The sequence below is a fragment of the Lynx rufus genome, unplaced genomic scaffold (assembly GCF_022079265.1).
Source record: "Lynx rufus isolate CCGP_SWC_20201006 ecotype Redwood Valley unplaced genomic scaffold, mLynRuf1.p SCAF_1, whole genome shotgun sequence".
NCBI lineage: Eukaryota > Metazoa > Chordata > Mammalia > Carnivora > Felidae > Lynx > Lynx rufus.
The window spans coordinates 211,949,495-211,966,790 of record NW_025814823.1 but is presented as its reverse complement, the minus strand read 5'-3'; the positions used below and the strand labels follow the sequence as shown (position 1 = coordinate 211,966,790).

General features: G+C 40.9%; 1 protein-coding gene across 1 annotated transcript in view; it reads left to right on the top strand.

Moving 5' to 3' along the window:
* RAI14 (retinoic acid induced 14) overlaps positions 1-17,296 on the top strand; it is a 56,666-nt gene that overhangs the window by 38,246 nt on the left and 1,124 nt on the right. The window contains exons 7-15 of the mRNA XM_047074103.1: positions 835-941; positions 1,634-1,812; positions 2,099-2,127; positions 3,199-3,285; positions 4,208-4,294; positions 6,854-6,908; positions 10,213-10,331; positions 10,988-12,523; positions 13,688-13,837. Of these exons, the coding sequence (XP_046930059.1) occupies positions 835-941; positions 1,634-1,812; positions 2,099-2,127; positions 3,199-3,285; positions 4,208-4,294; positions 6,854-6,908; positions 10,213-10,331; positions 10,988-12,523; positions 13,688-13,837 (2,349 nt within the window). The remainder of the gene's footprint in view (positions 1-834; positions 942-1,633; positions 1,813-2,098; positions 2,128-3,198; positions 3,286-4,207; positions 4,295-6,853; positions 6,909-10,212; positions 10,332-10,987; positions 12,524-13,687; positions 13,838-17,296) is intronic.

Sequence of the window (17,296 nt, the reverse complement as noted above, 5' to 3'; positions counted from 1 at the left end):
CTGAAGGGAAAAAGCAGCCCATGAGGCTGAGGTTCCTGAGAAAAAGCTAACAGTCAGTGCAATTCCTTAAGAGGTCTGTTGAACTACTAGGTGTTTATCCAAAGGATACAAAAGTGCTGATTGGAAGGGGCACATGCACCCCAATGTTTATAGCAGCATTATCAACAGTAGCCAAATTATGGAAAGAGCCTAAATGCCCATCGACTGATGAATGGATAAAGAAGATTGGGGTGTGTGTGTGTGTGTGTGTGTGTGTGTGTGTGTGTGTGTTGGAATATTACTCGGTGATCAAAAAGAATGAAACCTTGCCATTTGCAGCAACATGGACGGAGCTAGAGTGTGTTATGCTGAGAGAAGTAAGTCAGAGAAAGACAAGTATGATATGATTTCATTCATGTGGAATTTAAGAAACACAACAGATGAACATAGGGGAAGGGAAGGAAAAATAAGATAGAAACAGAGAGGCAAACCATAAGAAACTCTCTTAAATACAGAGAACAGTCTGAGGGGTGCTGGAGGGGAGGCAGGTGGGGGGATGGGCTAAGTGGGTGATGGGCATTAAGGAGGGCACTTGTTGGGGGTGAGCACTGGGTGTTATATGGAAGTGATGAATCACTGGGTTCTCCTGAAACCAGTACTACACTGTATGTTAATTAACTTGAATTTAAATTTAAAAAAAATGCTGTGCTGAGATGTCATGGCAGCCCTATCGGGACACAAACTGTCATGGTGGCAGGACAGTTCAGGAATAAAATGTACAAAGAACAAGGCAATTCTGTATGCAATTCTGGCATTTAGGATCGTAGTTAAAATCAATCTACATTTGTCTCCTAGGATGGGAATATACCACTGCTTCTTGCAGTACAAAGTGGCCACAGTGAGGTCTGTCGCTTTCTCCTGGATCATGGAGCAGACGTAAATTCCAGGGACAAAAATGGAAGGTACCACCAAAATAGAAATCATGGGATTTCAGTGATATCTACATTCTGGGAGCCTCAAAATATTACAGCTATATTTTAGATCATTTGTAATAAAGTGTTTTTAATTTTTTCATTTTCTGCCTTTTTTTTTTTTTTTTTTAAAGTTAGCCCTATACCCACCATGGGGCTCGAACTCATGCCTCTGAGATCAGGAGTCACACGCTCTACTGACTGAGCCGGCCAGACGCCGCTTCTGCCTCTTTTGATAATCCAGAATTTGTTTGACGCAAAAAAATTTCCCCTAGACCTCTGTGATGAGATTATTAAATACTGAAGTGACTAGGCCATTTCCGATGGCTTTTCATGCAAAATTAAACATATTGGCTGCTTTTAAAAATAGTCCTAATGATGTATAGGTAATTTAAAATGCTTGAGGTGAAAGGTGCCATCATATTATGATTGGTGCCAATCATATTAAATTCCATCATATTTAGAAGATTATGTCTATATTATTTGACCTTATATGGTTTAATGTTTTGATTTAATCTGAAGTTAAAAAAACACCCCTAGTTTCATGTCACTAGCAGTCCATTAAGTGCATATATTTAACTGTACTTCATCTTTCTTTCCTTGTTTTCAGGATAAGTGATTTCTCAGAAAAGTGTTTCCCCATTTTGGTTGTATTAATTTGGTATCTCCTTTTTTTTCTTTAGAACTGCTCTCATGCTAGCCTGTGAGATCAGCAGCTCTAATATTGTGGAAGCCTTAATTAAAAAGGGTGCAGACCTAAACCTTGTAGATTCTCTTGGACACAATGCCTTACATTATGCCAAACTCTCAGAAAATGCAGGAATTCAAAGCCTTCTATTATCAAAAATCTCTCAGGATTCTGGTATGTGAAAGAAAATAGTCAGTGTTGTTTTAAATTTATCCACTCCATTTTCCCCAAAGGGTAAAGGAATGTGCACAATATGATCTATTTTATTATTCTTTTAAACATATTCTTGAAGAAAAATGTAGTGTTAAATACTGTGTTTGTTGTGTGTATGGGTGTGAGTGTGCGTGTGTGTGTGTGTGTGTGTGTGTGTGTGTGTGTGTGTATCTCCCACCCAAAGTAGATGTGAGTCATGGTTCTTACCTTTATTTATTTATTTTTTTCCCCACTTTTTCCTCTATAGATTCAAAGACACCAACAAAACCAAAGCAGGTATTTATCTTTGGGGGAGAGAATTTTTTTTGGCCATCATAGCTTGTGGGAATTTGAAAATGTTCTGATTAAACCACTCTGTGCTCCACTAGAAAAGTGATAAAAACTATGTTGAAAATGCTTAAGGAGTGAAATATCTTTAGAATAGATGATTCATTGTTAGAAGGTGGTAACTGTTTTCTTAATGGTTTACCCTGTTTCCAAAGCATGTGACTTTAAACTTGCTACTTATATATTCATCTTTTTCGGAAATGTACTAATATTTTCTGTTGTGAAAATGTTTGGTTAGCTCTGCGAAGGAACAACAACAATATTTTAAATGCTTGTGTATCCCATGGATTATAGACCTCTATCCATGAGAGTGTTAGATATTTAATGAATATAAGAGGGTTAGCTTTTCCTTTCATTTTAACTGGAACTTTTCTAAAATGTTGTTAGAGTTCTAGATAGAAATTGAGAAGATTGCCCTATTATTTTGGAGTTTTTTCCTAAAAACATTGTCATCATTGTTTACTTTTTTGATGAGATGTATAGTTGGCGGTTACATTTATTTACTTACACATCAAAGGTTTTGAAAAATTATCATAGACAGGAAATATCCAGTACTGAATTTATTAAGTACTAACTGTGTCACTTATTTATCCATAACCTTCAGAGAAGACGTTTCCGCTTGCCCCCATATTGACATTCTTTTTAAAAAGGAGTGGAAGTAATGCAAAGGTGGAGGAAATACCACTGCTTTGCATTAAGATGGCTAGACTATCATTGTATTCTGGGTTCTAAACTGGGGCAGGCAGCTCCCCATCCTCTACTTTCCCAATTCGCTACACCAACTTAATCTGGTTTTGTCTTGTGTTTTTTATTTTCTGGCTATTAAAGCATGGGCTGCTGGAAGAAAACTTGAAGCATGCATATTACTTATTTTTATGTTGGTAGCAGATGTCAGATCTTATTGAAGTAAGAAATGCATGAACTGTTGAGGTTTTTCTCATTTGTTTGATGAAGCTATTTGTTCAGACTTTACTAACCGAACTAACCCACCTCCATTCTTTGGACTGTGATAACTTCCAGCATGATCAAGTCTCTAAAATAAGCTCAGAAAGAAGTGGAACTCCAAAAAAACGCAAAGCTCCACCACCTCCTATCAGTCCTACCCAGGTAAAAACAAAAGTAAACCAACATTGAACAAACATATGACAACAACAAGAAAAAGCCATGATTTTGTCATTTTATCTTTAGGCCAAAATGAAATGTTTAGAATTGACTCTTAAATGCACATTTAAAATTTTCTTTACTGGTTTTAAATTACAGATAATGGCATGAAAGATTTTGATTATTAGTATGTAAATAATGTTGATTCTTATTTAGTGCAAGGCTGGGGAATTGAACAGTATCTTTTTTCAAAGCCTCCAGGAAAAAAAAGAGAAAAAGAAAGAAAGAAAAGAAAAGAAAGAAAAGAAAGAGCCTGAAGGAAATTTCTCAAAATCTTAGGACAGAAACTTTTTCCTTAAGTGAAGCTCAGTCTGCTTTTAGTAGCTCACATGAACAGCTCAAGTGAAGGCGGGGAGAATGGGTAGCTGGTGAGGCAGTTAATTGAAAATGAATTTTAGCTGGTTTCTCAAAATTCTGTTCAAATATATTTGCCTTTCTAATTACATTGAAGGTTGGCTAATATTAAAAGCAGGTTTCATTTCTGAGCTTATAGTGACTATTGCATATAGGAGGAAGCTCAAATGTCTATGAAATCTCTCAAATAGTTGAGAGGAATGTCTCCTCTGATAAGTTATGTCAAATATGTTAGCATATTCATCAATAATATTCCCAACATGCCACAGAAGTTTTATAGATTTTGAAAACTGCTTCCAGTAAATATAGGAAGTAAGTTAGTTATACTCTGCAAACTTCCAAAAAGTACTTGAGGTGCCATATTAAATAGAAGATACCCTTGGATTAAATGAAACTAAGGATGGTTACTGTTAGATTTATTTGCATTGGTTAAATAGGCTAATCCTTTGCACTGGAGAAGAAAAGTCTTTGAAGAAACGTTCTTTATCTGTGATTTTCATTTTGTTTTTTTAAGTTGAGTGATGTGTCTTCCCCAAGATCAATAACTTCAACGCCACTTTCGGGAAAGGAATCCGTGTTCTTTGCTGAACCACCCTTCAAGGTATTTCCTGTCTGTGTTCAATTTATTTTGAATTTTAAGATACATAATAGACATGATTTAAATGGTACAACATCGGACAAAACAGAATAGACTTCCCAGTGATTGACTGATAACCTTTTCATCACGAAGCACCCCTCAGTTATTTCTTCTGGCATGGACTCCACACAAAAAAAGTAGAATGAATAGATTACATTCTGTAAGTAATACCTAATTTTCTTGATTTAAAAAAAGGGACAAAGATAAGAACTTAACTGATAACCAATCTTCTTACTAAATCGAGTTGATATAATGCCCATCAAAAAGAAAGAAATGAGGATTGTTCTCTGGTGTCTTACTGACAAGTAATTGTATATTTGTAATTAAACTTTTCCTGACTATAAAGCTAATATGCATTAATTTTAGAAAATCCTTTCTACGTAATTCTCTAGATTTCTTGTTGGAAGGTATTTTAGGAAATGGGAGGATATTTTCATTTACTGTCTGTTTACCTAACCATCACTAGGAAATTATACTTGGAAAGAAAATAAAATTTCTAATTGTTAAAATGAAATTGCAGTGGAATAATTGTATACTTCTTTCCCCCATCTAAGAATTACTGAAGATAAATTACTTTTTTTTTAAGTTTATTTATTTTGAGAGAGACAGAGATAGCGTGTGTGGGAGAGGGGCAGAGAGAGGGAGAGAGAGGATCCCAAGTAGGCTCTGCCCTGCCAGTGCAGAGCCCCATGCAGGGCTTGAACTCACAAAACTGTGAGATCATGACATAAGCCAGAACCAAGAGTCAGGTGTTTAACTGACTGAGCCACCCAGCAGCCCCAAAATAAATTGTCTTTTAACTTGGATGTACAGTGATCTGAAAAAGATTCCATCAACCTAACATTTCCCACACTTTAACTAGATTTTATTAATAAATTCTTAATATGAGTACCTAAATGAGGAAAGGAAAGGAAGTTATACCTTTACAATGAGTACCCTAATGTCTTCTAATATGATTATGGCTCAAAGGATGCAGTGCATTCCAGAGAAGAATAAATTACAGTTTTCAGCAATAGAGTGTAAAAAACCTTTCATTTCTTTTTAAAAAAATCTCAAAAAGATAAAAAGTGACACCATTTAGAATGGCTAAAGTTTAAGAAGTGTATTTTTACATGGTGGTGATGATGTGGAGGAACTAGAATTATCATACTCTGTTGGTAGGAACGTAAAGTGGCAAAACTACTTTGGAAAACTGACAGTTTCTTTAAAAGTTCATCACACACCTAACATATGATCTAGCCATCCACTCACTGATGTTTTTACAAGAGAAATGAAAACTTATGTCTCACAAAGTTGTATACACAAAAGTTTGCAGAAGCTTTATTCACATATCCCCAAACTGGAAACAATCCAAATGTCCTTCATAAGCAGCATCATGGGTGAATCTGAAAATCATCAGGCTGAGTGAAAAAAGCCCGACATATATTCATACCCATGACATTCCATTTATAGGAATTCTAGAAAATGCAAAAAGGAGAGTGGAGGTTACCCGGGGATAGGGTGGGCAGGTATTGGCTGTGATGAAGCATGCAGAATCTTGTAGACCTAATGGACACCTTCTGTATCTTGGTTATCGTGGTGGTTCCATGAGTGTGTTTCTGTCAAAACTCAACCTGTAAACTTTAAATGGATGCCATGTATTGTACCTTAAGATAGTTGAAAAAGAAAAATAAACATCTATTTTTATAAAGCGAAAAGGCAGCTTTTTGTAAAGATAAGCACTTGCCAAAAATGAGCCACTTTATTTTTAGCATTTGGGCTTTTACAAAAGTTCCTTTGCTGAAAACTTCTCTCTCTTATCATAGTCCACCGCTCATCTAGATGAAACATAGTAATTTCTGGCAACTCATTGCATTTCATTTTGAAATGAGAGTCTGGCTTTGAAGTTGCAAGAACTTTTGCAATGTATTTACAGACACATATTCAGGAGCAAAGGTTTAGAGGAGATCTTTAGGGGATTGTCAACCCATGATCATAAAATTTTGTATTCCCTTATAAAATTACCTTTATCTTCCCTGACAGGTCTTATTTACTACAAATTCTCTTAAAAATATTAATAAAGATATACTAATAACAGTTAATTTATAAAATAGTGAAGCTAAACCAGTATTTCTAATGTATTTTAATCAGTATATTATCCAGATAGGTAAGACTTGTATTTGACTTCATTATGAAACTAATATTTGCCATCTCAGGTTTTAGGACATAGCCCACTAAGTTCACTATTACATAAAGTTATTATAATCTTAAAAGATATTTGTATTTTACTTACTAAATAAAGTTCCTGAAAACTGTTTTGAGATCACACGCTCTGGAACCTCACGTTTTAGAAATCATATCTCAGTAGATCATCATCACTTTTATTCACTTATATTTTAAAATATTCCCTTTCCTGGCGATTTTCTAACTTTTTTTTTTTTAGAAGGAAACCTGTTCTGTGTAAACCCAGGAAAATTTGCTTGCTTCTTTTGTGGAATATCATATTCAGGAAAATTCTTTGAAGTCATTTTTGTGTTCCAACAGGCTGAGATCAGTTCTATACGGGAAAATAAAGACAGACTAAGTGACAGCACGACAGGTAAGAGGAAGGGGCGTCTGTTTGTGTTCTTCTGACAGGTCTCTAGCCCACGTCCATTTACATACATCAAAGGTGCACCCGGAGGAAGTGTGAGGAGGTCTGAGAACCCCGGGGGTGCCACCCTGGAGCTGCCAATACCACACAGGCTGACACTTTCCCCTGGATTTTAAGGAGCCCCTGAGCTTGGATGTGAAAACAAAAATATCTCTGATTTCATTTGCCCCCAACTACTGTTAGCACTTCCTTCAGTGATGAATATAGACAATAACGCCCAGTGGTATTAGCAGACCAGTAGACTTTGCCAGCAGGAGAATTCGCAGGTAATGTCCTGTCACCTTACTGTTATCGCGGGTATCTTGAAATGTCATTTACAGTCTCTCTACTAGAAATATGGCATTAGACCTGCTGCTGTATTCTTGTTATTGGCACATTACAGAATCAGCTCTTAAATTACGTAGCCTGTGTCTTCTCTTTTATGTATTATAAAGCACTGTTTTGCGGTGAGGCCTGGGGCCACGAGCCGTCACAAGGGGCACTCCTCACCGCTGAGCAACAGGTTATTTCCTGAGGGAGAGCCAACTGAGCACTTCCGTGGCTGCACAGTCTAACTTTCCTACTGTGCATCTTAAATAGAGAAATGCAAAGACAGAGTGTTGAAATCACACACAGTCATCCTGTCTTCACCAAGACAGGGTTTAATTCATTGTCTTCAGAATCCATCCTAAGGTTTACCCTCTAAGAATATACTTCAGCACCCCCAGAATCCATTTAAAATGTTGTGTAGAGGGGCACCTGGGTGGCTCAGTCGGTTGAGTGCCCGACTTCGGCTCAGGTCATGATCTCACAGTTCGTGAGTTCGAGCCCTGCGTGGGCTGTGTGCTGACAGCTCAGAGCCTGGAGCCTGCTTCGGATTCTGCATCTCCCTCTCTCTCTGCCCCTTCCCCGCTCATGCTCTGTCTCTCTCTGTCTCTCAAAAATGAATACACATTAAAAAAATTTTTTTTAAATGTGTAGGTTATTCCATTTTACTTTTTTAAATTTTTATTTAAAAAAAATTTTTTTTAATGTGTATCCATTTTTGAGAGAGAGAGTGTGAGCAAGAGTGAGCAGGGGAGAGGCAGAGAGAGAGGGAGACAGAGGATCTGAAGCAGACTCTGCTGAGAGTGGAGAGCCCCACGTAGGGCTCGAACTCATGAACCTTGAGATCATGACCTGAGCCGAAGTCGGAAACCTAACCAACTGAGCCACCCAGGCTGCCCCTCATTTTACTTTTTCAAAGTATATTTATTTTAGAGAGAGAGCGAGAGGGGGAGGGGCAGAGAGAGAAAGGGAGAGAGAAAGAATCCCAATCAGCCTTTGCACTGTCAGCACAGAGCCTGATGTGGGGTTCGAACTCACAAACTGTGAGATCATGCCCTGATCCAAAACCAAGAGTCAGACCCTTAACCGAATCAGCCACCCAGGTGCTCCTCATGGAGATTATTTCAAAAGCTCCTTTTGCTTCAGCATTTAGTTTCTCAGCCTATGATTTCATAGGTGTTTGGAACTTTTAACTTACAGAATTTAGAAATATTAAACTTTCTAATTCTTGGCAGAGATCCAAGTTATCTGAACACTTGTTACATTGGATTCTTTAAAAACCGTCCACTGTATTTTAGAAGTAATTTCTATTGCTTAGAATTACAGTCATGCTCTCAGTCCTCTGGTTTATTCCAAACTTACCAGACATCATGTCAAGGGGACTCCTTATAAAGCTGTGGGTTAGGAACCTGACATCAGAAGTAAGCATTTATATGAAGAAATGTCATTTTGCATGCTTCCAAATTAAGATGAAAGTTTCCATCTTTGCATTAAATGGCTGTGAGAAAATAATAAAATTATAGTAAAAAATGTGCATCGGTGCTATTCAGATTGTGGTCTGTACAACTGTTCTGAGTTTGCACCAGGAAGTCATCCAGCTATACTGCTAAGCACACTGTTTTGTCCAGCAGACATTTTTTCCCCCATTGAAAGACTTTGTGCGTGAAGGAAGCGGTGCACTGAATGGCATTCTGGGAGCAAGGCTCTTGTCTCAGTGAGCACTTTGAGTGGCAGAGCTTTAGATGCTATTTCAGCGTGGTAATCAGTAGGATGTCAAAAAGTTGTGGTTTACCAGCAGTGGGATTATGGGGTTAAGAGGAGATGGGTGCACGCTGGGGCGGGCCAGCAAACGCTGTAAGGAGGAGGCAGAGTTTGCCGTGGGTCCTGAAACCTGCCTACAAGGGACTTGGCCAAAGAGATGCTGCAAGGGCTATCAGATGGATGAAAGATTAAGGAAGCAGCCTTGTGTCGAGATATAGAGGGTATGATGGAAAGTTTGAACCTGAGGAAGATGTGATGCTAGAAATCATGGGTCAGTGGCACCTAGGTGGCTCAGTCGGTTAAGCGGCCGACTTCGGCTCAGGTCATGATCTCGCGGTCCGTGAGTTCGAGCCCCGCGTCGGCCTCTGTGCTGACAGCTCAGAGCCTGGAGCCTGTTTCAGATTCTGTGTCTCCCTCTCTCTCTGACCCTCCCCCGTTCATACTCTGTCTCTCTCTGTCTCAAAAATAAATAAACATTAAAAAAAAATTAAAAAAAGAAAAAAGAAATCATGGGTCATACACCTGAAAAAGTACTTTGGGACCAGGTTATGGAGGCCTTAACCCAGACTAAGGAATCTGGAGATTAATTTTGAAAAGAGAGTGATTAAAGCACTGGAACCACAGGAATGAGCCTATCAAAGCACATTTTAGGAAGATTAGCCTGACAGTGTTAGGTAAAGCTATATGTTTACTAAGGAGAGAGACAGAGCTTTGTTATGAGGCTGTTTGCAGGGCTTCTCAGTCAGGTGATAAAGTTTAAACTAGAGTAAGGGTGGTAGGGATAAGAAGTGAACTAGATCGTAGGATATTTCTAAAAGGATTCACATAAATGGCACTTACTAGGCATGATATGATATGGCAAGGTATGGTATATTAGGTATATCATAATATGTATATTAGGCAAGGTATAATACTTAATAAGGGGAATGGAAAACATATGACCAAATCCATCAGTTTTCAGATGAGCTTCTACGCATCCACACCTATGCTAGGCATACCCCAATGAGGAAACCGCAGGACCTGAGGATTGCTGTTCATCTAACCAGGGGCTTTGCCTAGGGGCTTTCATTCTTCATCAGAGCCAGGAAGAAGCACTGGATTGGGTAGAAGGTGACTCGGTTAGAGGTCAGAGAAATATTAGTTTAAGAAAATATTATTTAAAATCACTTTTCTCTTTTCCAAGGTGCTGATAGCTTATTGGATATAAGTTCTGAAGCTGACCAACAAGATCTTCTTGTCCTGTTGCAAGCAAAAGTTGCTTCTCTTACCTTACACAATAAAGAATTACAAGATAAATTACAGGTAGGTACATAGATTATTACCATGAACTATCCTGTAGGGTTAAACTATTGGGTTTTTTCAGGTTAGTCAGGTGATATTTTATTTTAAACCTCTATATTAGTTTCTTCTTCCTTTTTAAATGTAGTTCGCCTTTAGCGTTTTATAGTTTCAAATTATGTTTGTTGAGAGAGTAATTCATTAACTCTATTTCTGTAAATTGGTAAATTATATATAATTATATACTTAGTGCATTTTATATATTACTATATATACACATGTTTGTGTGTGTGTATAAACAGCCATTCATTTAGTAGAGCTGATCGTTTAGCAGATTTAAGAACTTGATTGAAATAGCTATGCTAAGCCCATTGCCCCTTTTTGGCTACTGGAATGATATGAGAAGCAAAGGAAAAATTATGAGTCAGAGGCTTTAGAGCCCAAACAAATCTAGTGTTTTTAAAGTGGCAGAAATGAGCTGTCCTGAGAGAGTACAGAATAAGCTTAGTGTCGTTAACCCAATTCTCATGTCCCAGACCGTGGTTTGTCATGGGGCAAAAGTACCCATAAAGGGACGCTGCAGCTCTCCCCTATGTAAGCTTTGGATTTGTTCTCTTCTACCAGTTGCTTGCTCACCTAACCACACCTCTGGCACCATTTCATTCTTGCCTTTTTTGCAGGCCAAATCACCCAAGGAGGCAGATGCAGACCTGAGCTTTGACTCCTACCATTCCACTCAAACTGACTTGGCCCCAACCCTGGGCAGACCTAGTGAAACCTCTCCCCCAGACTCCAAGTCATCTCCATCCGTCTTAACACATTCCTTGAGTAAATCCACTCTCGACAGCGATGGGCAAATTCAGCAACTGCAAGAGATTCTGCAGGACTTGCAGAAGAGACTAGAGAGCTCTGAAGTAGAGAAGCAGCAGCTACAGGCTGAACTCCAGTCCAGGAGGGCCGAATTGGTGTGCATTAACAGTGCAGAGATTTCAGAGAACGGCTCCGACCTCAGCCAGAAACTGAAAGAAACTCAGAGCAAGTACGAGGAGGCCATGAAAGAAGTCCTTAACGTGCAGAAGCAGATGAAACTGGGCCTCGTCTCGCCTGAAAGCGTGGACAGTTATTCACATCTCCGTGAGTTACGGATCACTGAGGAGGAAATAGATGTGCTAAAGCAGGATCTCCAGAACGCATTAGCTGAAAGTGAAAGAAATAAGGAGAAAGTGAGAGAGTTAGAAGAAAAACTAGTAGAGAAGGAGAAAGATTTGGGTATTAAGTCTCCCGGGGAAGAGTACGAGGAAATGAAAAGTTCATATTGCTCTGTGATTGAGAATATGAATAAGGAGAAAGCTTTTTTGTTTGAGAAATACCAAGAGGCCCAAGAAGAAATCATGAAACTAAAAGATGCCCTAAAGAGTCAGATGACACCGGAAGCCGGCGATGAAGCTGGGGATATGAAAGAGGCCATGAACAGGATGATAGATGAGCTCAACAAACAGGTAAGCGAGCTGTCCCAGCTGTACAAAGAAGCCCAGGCCGAGCTGGAGGATTACAGGAAGAGGAAATCTCTAGAAGACGTAACAGCCGAATATATCCATAAAGCGGAGCATGAGAAACTGATGCTAGTGACGAACGTGTCCAGAGCTAAGGCAGAAGAGGCATTGTCCGAAATGAAGTCTCAGTACTCAAAGGTATTGAACGAGTTGACGCAGCTCAAACAGCTGGTGGACGCACAGAAAGAGAACTCTGTCTCCATCACAGAACATTTGCAGGTGATAACCACACTGCGGGCTACTGCGAAAGAGATGGAGGAAAAAATAAGCAGTCTCAAAGAGCACCTTGCAAGCAAGGAAGGGGAAGTAGCAAAACTGGAGAAACGACTCCTGGAAGAGAAGGCCGAGATGGCCGACGCCATGGTGCCCAGGTCTGCCTACGCAAAGCTCCAGTCATCACTAGAAAGTGAAGTGAGTGTGTTGGCCTCAAAATTGAAGGAGTCCGTAAAAGAGAAAGAGAAGGCCCATTTGGAGGTCTCCCAGATTCGAAGTGAGGTCTCACACGTGAAAAGGGAAAAGGAAAATATTCAGGCTCTCTTAAAATCCAAAGAGCAGGAAGCGAACGAACTTCGGCAACAGTTCCAGCACGCTCAGGAGGAGCTCGCAGAAATGAAGAGACAGTCGGAGAGCTCTTCCAAACTGGAGGAGGATAAAGATAAGAAGGTTGGTGAGACTCCATTGCTGTTGAGTTTCTAGTTAGCTAGACACTAGTTTCTAGTTAGCACTGGTCTCTTGTGATTGCTCAGAAGTTCTGCATGTGACTCCATCTGTCCCCATGGCCACGTTAAGATTAGTAGTTTGGACATTTATGTTTAAAAAAACAAAACAAAACACTGATCGTCGATCACTCCCCTTATATTGAAGCATTTTCACATATGTGGTGCATATTTTCCCTTTTAAAATTATTTTACAGAAGCTGTGTCAAGTGTCAGGGATCAGAAGCGAACCCACAAACTGAAAGGCATTTGTAACCCATCTTGAACTTCAGCTCTTGGAATCCAAACAGATTCTTCCATCATATGGAAACCCAAATACTTCCAGACTTAATCCTGCTTCCCTAAGTTCCATGAGCTTTCCCCTGAGTCAGTGTTAAGAACCACCCTCCGTGGCACTCATTGTCAAAGATGTATATAGAAGGGGAAGCAGGGAATGTGGGGAGCAGGTGATTAGAGATGGGCTGAGCGTGGCTTGGCGGAAGGAGGGGAAACAAAGGGGAGGGGAGCGTAAAAAATGGTTCTGTGCCTGAACCTGCTCCACGTCCCCAGTCCTCTGGGTCAGATTTTCCAAACGGCATTGATCAGAGCACTGTTTATCATTTATTCCTTTAGTATGATGAAAATTTCAAAAAGAGCTTCCAAAGCCAAGGGGGCAGAGAGTTAGGAGGCAGAGGTCAGGTTGCGGGGACAGGTTATGTTTACTTTAAAGCAAGATGCCCAGAGAAGTCAGGGTTCCTAGGACTCATTCCTGATTGCCCATGTCAGCACTACTGAACAAGACACAGCCGTCTCAAAATAAAGAATGCCTAAAATCCTCATTCTGATAGTACCCCCCATTCACAGTAAAATAGGAAAGCATCATCCTAGCTTTTGTTTACCCTCATGCCTCGAAGCACGGTATTGAATCTGGGGCCCTTATTTGAATATAGTGGCCTTAGAGGGCTATGTGGGTTTGCTGATTTTGTTACCTATTTCATTGTATGGGTTTTCTTTAAAAAATAAAAGAGAAATTGTTCCAAAGTCTCAAGTCCCTGAGGCCAATAAGAGGCTGTGTTCGAGAACTATCCAGAATCTTGCCTGCCTATTGCTGATAGTTTTCCTTTCTCGCCAGATAAATGAGATGTCAAAGGAAGTCACCAAGTTGAAGGAGGCCCTGAACAGCCTCTCGCAGCTCTCCTACTCAGCTAGCTCATCCAAGAGGCAGAGTCAGCAGCTGGAAGGACTGCAGCAGCAGGTCAAGCAGCTACAGAGCCAGCTGGCTGTGAGTGGGCTTGTTTCTGCCTCCTGCTTGGGGGCGGGGGGTCGGGGGTGGAGGACGAGGCAGATTACGCACCAGCTCAGCTGGGTGGGGACAGGTTGGAGTGAGAAGAGCCCCAGCCTGAAGGAGTGGCTCAGTAGCTAAAGACTTGTTTGGTGAGGGCAGGAGGAAGTGGTGGGATTTCCAGTCATCACCTGCAATGAGGTGGGCCACCTGGATCTCTGAGAGGGGGGAGGCAGCACGGTGGCACATAGGCGTCACATTGACACATCCACTAACTTTTCACCCTCTCCATTTTTTTTTTTAATGTTTATTTTTAGAGAGAGGGAAAGAGAGACAGAGTGTGAGCAAGGGAGGGGCAGAGAGAGAGGGAGCCACAGAATCCAAAACGGTCTCCAGGCTTCCAGCTGTCAGCACAGAGCCTGACGCGGGGCTCGAACCCACAAACTGCGAGATCATGACCTGAGCTGAAGTCTGACACTTAACCGACTGAGCCACCCGGGCGCCCCACCCTCTCTCCCTTTTTTTTTTGACCGCAGTCATTACTGTCTCTGGCAGTGGCAAGAACTTTTTATTAGGGCCCAGGATCTCTGGTAATTGCATATCTGCGTGTCTGAATCTGCTTATTGGCCCCTCTCTTCATTTCACCCAGGAGAGTCCTTCCATATCTGTATTCGTTTCCTGTGGCTATTGTAACAGATAACTTGGTTTAAAACAACACAAATTTGGGGCACCTGTGTGGCTCAGTTGGTTAAGTGTCTGACTCTTGATTTTGGCTCAGGTCATGATCTCACGGTACGTGAGTTTGAGCCCCGAGTGGGGCTCCATGCTGAGAGTGCTGAGCCTGCTTGGGATTCTGTGTCCCTCTCTCTCTGCCCCTCCCCTACTTGCACACTTGCTTGGGCTCTCTCTCAGACTTTTTTTAAAAACTCCACAAATTTATGCTTTTAAAATTCTGGAGATCAATAAGTGTGAAATCAGTGTCACCAAAGTCAAAGTGTCAGCAGAGCTGGTTCCTTCTGGAAGCTCTAGGGGAGAATCCATTTCCCGGGCTTTGCTAGCTTTTAGAGGCCACCTGAATTCCTTGGCTCATGGCCCCTACCTCCACCTTTGAAGTACATCACTCCACCTCTGGTTCTATTCTCCCATCTCCTCCTTCCACCTTTGGCCTTGCTTCTCTAAGGACCCTTGTGATTATGTTTAAGAGATACCCAGATAATCAGAATAAACCTTTCCTCCATCTCAAGATCCTTAACTTAATCCTACCTACAAGGTCCTTTTACCATATAGGTAACATTCCACAGGTTCTGGGGTTTAGGGTGTGGACATCTTTGGAGGGCCAGTATTTCACCTACCACAATATTTGTTAAGGTTTTTGTTGACATGGGTAGGTTATGTTTTCCATGTGAAATCAAGGGGTGGTTCAAGACAGATCTCTAGTTTCTGTTTACAAATAGGACCTGGATTTCATGATGTCTTCAGTATAGACTTTGACACGGGTGAATTCAGGTTTCTGCAGTCCAGACTCTGGCTGGCCACAGAGTATAAAACCAGCTTTTTTGTGTTATCATCTCTCGCAGCAAAGGAATGATCAGGGGAGAAGAAGATGCTCCCTATTGTGTTCTGCAGGTCATTTTTCTCATAAAGTGGTTATCACAGACTTATAGGTAAAGTGCTGATGGTTTATACAATTATTTTAAAATTTTCAATGTTTAATGAGCTCTTACGTATCAATATTATATAAGGTGCTGGTGGTATAAAAGTGAGTAAGACACAGTCCCTGTCTTCACTGAATTTATACTTTAATATAATGGCTTTCCATATTCTCTGTGTGGTAAGCACCAACTGATAGATGCCCAGCATGCTCTGGGCATACAGAAGAAGTGTCTCGAAAGGCTTCCTGCAGGAAGTGATGCTCATGCTGAATCTCAAGGGGATAGGGAAGAGGCAGCAAGGACTGAGATGTGGGATTTAGATGGCCCTTGGCAGCCGTGGCAAGGACAGTCCGAGTGGGGTGGTGGGGTGGGATCGGGACCCCAGTAGGCTGCCCGAGAGAAGTGACCGAGTAGCTAGGAATCTGATGGGGCTGAAGAACCACAGCAAGAGTCAGGAAAGGCTACAGCACATTTGCTAGAAAGGTAGATGGTGATCAGAAGGTGAGGTGCTTTCATTTGATTTCAGAGGTAATGACAGAGGCAGGGCTGTGACTGTGAGTATGTGTGGCTGGGAGGAGGAGGGGGAGGAGGAGGAGGAGGGGGAGGAGGAGGAGGAGGGGGAGGAGGAGGAGGAGGGGGAGGAGGAGGAGGTCCCTGGGGAACTGAGAGGCCAAAGTGTCACGTGGCTCATGCATGTGGATGTTGTGGCCATCCAAATGATGACAGAAACAGAGATGGAAAGGAGGGTGATGATCAGAAGATGAAGTTTTAAGTGACTGAGTGGAAGTGTGCAAAAGATGGGAGGAAACAACACAGAAAAAGGTAGTACTAAGCACACCTTCTAATGGTGTGAACTTCAAGGGACTGAGGTTTCATAGGTTGTCCTTGAATAGGAAGGACAGCTCATGTTCTGACACTCATAGGAAAGAGGTGAGAAGGGTATTGATGGACTTTTGTAGATTTTTAAAAAATGTTTATTTGTTTTTGAGAGAGGGTGAGCAGGAGAGGGGCAGAGACGGGGGGACAGAGGATCTGAAGCGGGCTCTGTGCTGACAGAAGTGAGCCCGATGCGGGGCTCGACTCCACGAACCATGAGGTCAAGAACTGAGCCAAAGTCGGACACTCAACCAACTGAGCCACCCAGGCACCCCTGTAGATTTTTGGAGTGATCTATATAGGATCAATTTTTATCATGAAACTGGAGGAAAACCATCTTAGAAGAGTTCAGAGCTAAGATTTTTGAAATCGTCACTGAGGGGAACTGCAACAGTAGCTCCACAAGGAGAAATAAAAGCATCAACAGCTGTACTGAGGAACATACAGCGATTTGGGATTGGTGCCATCACCCTGTTCATCACCATTGACACCTAAATAATTGAACTCCCTGGGGGGCTCTAGGACTGGCTATTTTGTGAGAGATCAACAACTCCTTTTAAAAGACTAGATTTTAAAAATTAAAGTAATGAATACTTGGTTATTGTAGAAAAGTTGGAAAATACAGAAAACTCTGGAAAATTTCTATAAATAAAAATTGCCCATAATTCAACCACTCAGAGATAGTCATTTTTTGCATTCAGTATGTTTCTTTGCACCATTTATTTTGTGTGAATGTATCTGTGTATTTGCATAAGTATGTATACGTATGTTTTTTGCAACAAATGTGGGATTATATAATAACTAGTTTTTACGTGAATTTTCTTCTAGAGTTGTATCAAAATATGAAATAGGTAGATTTTCTCCCCCTAAGAATATTGACAGATCTTTCTCTAAGAATTTTGACGAGTGTTCAGAAATCTACATCCCAGTG